The sequence below is a fragment of the Athene cunicularia genome (genome assembly GCF_003259725.1).
Source record: "Athene cunicularia isolate RWA chromosome 2 unlocalized genomic scaffold, athCun1 chr2_part1, whole genome shotgun sequence".
Lineage (NCBI taxonomy): Eukaryota > Metazoa > Chordata > Aves > Strigiformes > Strigidae > Athene > Athene cunicularia.
Genome location: NW_020799095.1, coordinates 65,239,998 through 65,245,842, shown reverse-complemented (window position 1 = coordinate 65,245,842; position 5,845 = coordinate 65,239,998). Strand labels below are relative to the sequence as shown.

The following is a 5,845-nucleotide window of genomic DNA, read 5'->3' as shown; positions in this document are numbered from 1 at the left end:
GATAAGAGTGGAGTTGGCTATTTTTGCATTCCATTAACTGTGGCTGTTACACATCTTAGGATTTAACTGTATATTGCCAAGGTTTAGATGAACCTTTCCTGGAGAGCAGCCTGTATGACAATGCACTCTACACTGGCAGCACAGCTACCCGACGCTCCCCTGCAGCAGCCTGGATGGAGTGTTGAATGAATTATCTTTCAACTTCCAGCACTGCCACATGTCCATGATTTGACAGGCATCGTTTTGGAGATAGGATGAAAAGAGAATCAGGGCAGCAATTAGCAGCCAAAGGCAATGGCCATGAGTGACTTCTAGGAACACAAAAGATCTTTCCTTTTCCTGTAAATTAATTTCCCACCCTTTAAAAAAAGTGTTGTCTTTGATGATTCTGGAGGCCAGAAACCTGTTCTGAAAGACAAGGTGGTGAATGCTCTGTTTCGACATTTTTCTGAAAGTTCCTTCACTGATCTGAAATTCTGCCCATCTCTAATTGTCACTCTCCCAAGTATGAAAATGGCGGTAATGAGAGCAAAGAGCAGACGTACAACTCAGCCACCACGTCCCGGTGCAGCTGGTACTCACTCTGTGGAAATCTGGGTGGATTGTCATTGACATCAGAGAGAGTGATGTTGACTGTGGTTGTTCCAGCTAATCCTCCCAGCTGTCCACCCATATCCTTGGCCTGGATAATCACTTCATAATATTCTTTTGCTTCTCGGTCCATGTTCATCAGAGCTGTTCTAATTAACCCTGAGATTGGGGGGGAAAGGGGTTTTGGAAACAAAAGAAATGGCAGTTAGAGAGTACACAAACGAGGTTGAGTGCTCTTGCTCGTGCATTGCGTTCCCTGTGTCAAGAATGAGACCAGACTCTGCATTCAGTCTCACCTTTCCTGGCAGAACAAAACTCACCCGATTTAAATCTAGGTTAACAGAAGGTGTGAATTCTAAAGAAGCCCTGTTAAAATGCATCACCTCTGGGGCAGGCTGGCTGTTCAAAATTAAAATGTTGCCTTCCAAAGGAGCTGGAGAAGCGTGTCGGGAACAGAGCACGCTACGCTGAATTAAGGTCCTGCTCAGGCTAATTCAGATGTGTATAAGAGACAGTCGGAGAGGTGCTGCTGCCACCTCATGTCCTCTTGCAGTAGTGTTACCCCGAAGGAAAGGGACACTCGGCAGGGTGACCACCCCCCGCCTCCCCTCCCGGGGCGGGAGCAAGCGGCCCGAACCAGCGGTGGCTCCCCAGATTCTGCTCTCGTAGCCCCCAGCCTTGCGTCCCGAAGGACCCGAGCAAAGTCATGTGGGCTTCTGTCAGGTTGCCCCCAAGATCTGTGAGTAGAGACACTCTGGAAAACGCGTCTGTCTTCATACGGCTTTTCACTAATCACGTCCACCTTTTGTGCAGACAGAATTAGCCTGAGCAGGACCTTAATTCAGCGTAGCGTGCTCTGTTCCCGACACGCTTCTCCAGCTCCTTTGGAAGGCAACATTTTAATTTTGAACAGCCAGCCTGCCCCAGAGGTGATGCATTTTAACAGGGCTTCTTTAGAATTCACACCTTCTGTTAACCTAGATTTAAATCGGGTGAGTTTTGTTCTGCCAGGAAAGGTGAGACTGAATGCAGAGTCTGGTCTCATTCTTGACACAGGGAACGCAATGCACGAGCAAGAGCACTCAACCTCGTTTGTGTACTCTCTAACTGCCATTTCTTTTGTTTCCAAAACCCCTTTCCCCCCCAATCTCAGGGTTAATTAGAACAGCTCTGATGAACATGGACCGAGAAGCAAAAGAATATTATGAAGTGATTATCCAGGCCAAGGATATGGGTGGACAGCTGGGAGGATTAGCTGGAACAACCACAGTCAACATCACTCTCTCTGATGTCAATGACAATCCACCCAGATTTCCACAGAGTGAGTACCAGCTGCACCGGGACGTGGTGGCTGAGTTGTACGTCTGCTCTTTGCTCTCATTACCGCCATTTTCATACTTGGGAGAGTGACAATTAGAGATGGGCAGAATTTCAGATCAGTGAAGGAACTTTCAGAAAAATGTCGAAACAGAGCATTCACCACCTTGTCTTTCAGAACAGGTTTCTGGCCTCCAGAATCATCAAAGACAACACTTTTTTTAAAGGGTGGGAAATTAATTTACAGGAAAAGGAAAGATCTTTTGTGTTCCTAGAAGTCACTCATGGCCATTGCCTTTGGCTGCTAATTGCTGCCCTGATTCTCTTTTCATCCTATCTCCAAAACGATGCCTGTCAAATCATGGACATGTGGCAGTGCTGGAAGTTGAAAGATAATTCATTCAACACTCCAGCCAGGCTGCTGCAGGGGAGCGTCGGGTAGCTGTGCTGCCAGTGTAGAGTGCATTGTCATACAGGCTGCTCTCCAGGAAAGGTTCATCTAAACCTTGGCAATATACAGTTAAATCCTAAGATGTGTAACAGCCACAGTTAATGGAATGCAAAAATAGCCAACTCCACTCTTATCAGAAGCACTACTTTTTGTTGACAAAAGTTCATTTCAAAGCAAGATTTGTAATATTTTGTTCTTTCTTTTTCAAATTTTTTAGAACAAATTTATTACATAATTCTACATTACTGTTAAAAAAATGAAATAAACTCTCCCAGTTTGATTGAACTAAATCTTTCAAGGGATATACTTTTTTTAAAAAAAAAAAAAAAACAACAAAACAAAAACTGATTCTTTTGGTGATGTAGATAAGTCTCAAGCCATTTTGGTTTTGCCATTTTTCTCATCTAGCTGAGAAATGAAAACTGCTGCAGTTCTTTTTGTTACTATTCTTCTCCATCTGTTTCAGCATGTTGCACTGCTATATCAAAGCCTTCCACTAAGATCGGCAGTAAGCCTCAACTTCCACTTTTCTTCTTCTGTCAGAGCAACTTGTTGAACACACCATTGCCAATCTTGTTTTGAAAGTGGCATGAATTGTAACTGTTTGATGTCGAACTCTTGATTAAGAAAAATGAGAATAGATCAAACCCCATCCTTGCTGTTATTCTGCCTTACAAAGCTCAATAATTGGTGGAGTCAACAGAGAGGGCAGCAAGGAAAGTTTGAACATGAAGTATGATGGCAGAGAAGTATTTTAGATACAACATTTATATTTTTAAAACACACTTCTAAAATAGCAGCTCTCCCTTTCCCCAGGTGTGCTGCTAAGCAAATTAGTGGTGTACCAAATGTGCTCGACAGGGTTTGTAGGGAGAGGTAGTATATTTTGATAGAGTAACTGGTTAATTTGAAAGAAACAGGCAAGCTTCTGAGCTCTCAAAGCCTTGCTCAGGGCTGAAAAGAAGTTTGTATGGACTTGAGGATTTGTGGTGCTCAAAACTTGTGTGTTTATTCCCACTGTACAAGCTGGTCTAGTAAAAGATGCCTGTTCTATTAAATCTGTTTCATATCTTGTTTATATCATGGCTGCAACAGCACTAGTGTTAATTGCCCTATTTTTCTAGTTGAAGTTCCCATTTTCAGGTATATTGCTGTTTTGAGAAGAATCTGTTGAACAGACCTGTTGATATGACAAACACCTAAATAAAACTTTCCCAGGCAATTCAGTCGGGCTGTGGCTTTTTAAAGCAAATCACACCACTGTTGCAGCTTTGGGAAAGGTACTAGAGACTCCCTGCAGGCTATGCAGTACGGTGGCCTGCCCTGCTCTGCTCTTTTCATTGCTGTGCAGTTTCTGGTTCCTTTTCACAGCCTGTTTTTTGCTACCCTCTTCCTCTCTGCTGCTTGTGCCAGAGCATTACCAGATGAGTGTGCTGGAGTCTGCTCCTGTCAGCTCCACTGTGGGCCGTGTGGTTGCTAAAGACCTGGATGAAGGCATTAATGCGGAGATGAAATACAGCCTTGTGGATGGAGATGGACTGGATGTCTTTGATATTAACACTGATCCTAATTACCAAGTTGGCATCATAACTGTGAGAAAGGTAGTAAAGTTTCCTTTGTATCGTAATTTATATGGCTAACAGTCCCGGTTACATTTTATGTGCGCAATATTCCCTTATGCCTGTAGTAACTTGGTTCCCATTACATGACAGTTGCCTCTTTCCTGCTGTAAAGCACAATTTCTTTAACATTCATTGCTAAAATATGAAAGCAGACTGTATTCCTAGGAGCAAATTTAAAAAGTGGGGACAGCATTAGTATAAACATGTCTTTTGCCACCAAAGGGATGTTCTGATTCACTATTTCTCTATTTAAATATTCTTTGTAGCTTAATTATCCTACAATGCAAGAAATTAGATCAATATTTGCATTTGAACTGTACACATTTTTCACTCCGGTGTCCCACAAACAATAATAAAGCATGCCTTAGAATTATTTATAAACCAATAAAACCCAGGCAGGTTTTTTTTTAATTGCTGTTTGAAGATCCATAAATGCTAATTAGGGTAGAAGAAGCTGTCTCTAAAATGGCAGCTGTGAAACTGCTAGTACTCTGTACCGCAGGCTGTGCAGAAAGGCATAGAGTATTTTGCTTAGACTCCCTGCTATAGGATATTTATTCTACGATCTTACATAAATGCTAGAAGTTCAATTCTGTTTCTAGGTTATGAAATTGTAACCGTATTTCTGCCTAAGCATATCTAATGTACTAATAAGGAAGTATAGTCTCCATTTAAATAGCCTGAGACTAAATTGTGCTCTAAAATGGAACAACACATGGGAGAGATTTGACCCTGCAAGCCTCTATGCCCTACAGCAAAGCATTTAAGAATGTATTTATGGTCACCTTTCTCCAACTCCTGTTTATGCACACTAGTCCCTAAAGTTAAGCATGTTTGCTGGAATGAAATAGATGTTGGGTGAAAATTCAAATGTAATTTTTCACTCATTTATTGATGAAAGAAAACAGTTTCTTTGGAGCTTGACTTTTGTTATTATGAATACAGTTTTACTAGATGTTCATGTACGTCAGGAGGAGGAGTTATAAAAATTTATGGCATCAATCATACCAGATATGTACTGACATCAGGTACATACTGCTCAATCCATCTACTGTACATAAATGTAAAATTCTATATATGCCTGTAGCTTTTTGTTATGATTATCAGCAGCCAAACATTAGGAAAGTTGTCCTTTGAAAAAAAAAAAAAAAAAAAAAAAAAAAATTAACAGGTGTTGATAGAAAATTATATCAAAATGGGGAGAAGGGGATAGAGAATTTCTAAACCAACAATGAAATCTTATTTGAAATAAATCAAAACTTTCCTTTTCATTTTTCTAGACAGATTTCCCAGACAAAATAACTAGCACTAATTCTGCCTCTATCATGGACATCAAAAAGTCAGAATTTATAGTTACAGATAAGACCACTGCTTGAGGTCTTGTGGCCACTTACCTCAGCCCACTAATCCCACCAAATATTGAGCACCTCCTGAAGAGTTACAGCTCCTTCAAAGGTCTGAGGCTTCAAAGCTTGTGAGGCTGATACTCACCCTGGTGACAGCCTCCCCTTTCTCCCTGCCTCCCCTTTTGGGCTGCCCGTAGGAGGCAGGGTGATGGACTACCCAGCCAGCATGGAGCCCAGCGCCCAGGAGAGCCCTGAGCTGCCCTCCTCCCCAGCCATTGCCCACTCGGCAGCTCTTGTTAAATCCCTTCTGCCTGGTGCATCTCTCAGTGCCTGCCTACCACCAGGGGCAGGAGGACGAGAACAAGGAGGGGTTTCCATGGGTTGCCTCTCTTCTCAGCTGTGTTTTGCAGCATTCTCAGTTCACAGAAGGCGGCAACCTGCTTGCCCTCCCCATGAGAACGGTGTTGGAAAGAGGCTTGAACGCACCCATAGAAGACAAATCTGATGGGGGGGTGGGG

At 42.5% G+C, this 5,845-nt stretch overlaps 1 protein-coding gene across 1 annotated transcript in view; it reads left to right on the top strand.

The window, feature by feature from the left end:
• Positions 1–5,845, top strand: part of CDH20 (cadherin 20) — a 51,036-nt gene that overhangs the window by 24,839 nt on the left and 20,352 nt on the right. Inside the window, exons 5-6 of the mRNA XM_026843083.1 lie at positions 1,745–1,912; positions 3,773–3,960. Of these exons, the coding sequence (XP_026698884.1) occupies positions 1,745–1,912; positions 3,773–3,960 (356 nt within the window). The remainder of the gene's footprint in view (positions 1–1,744; positions 1,913–3,772; positions 3,961–5,845) is intronic.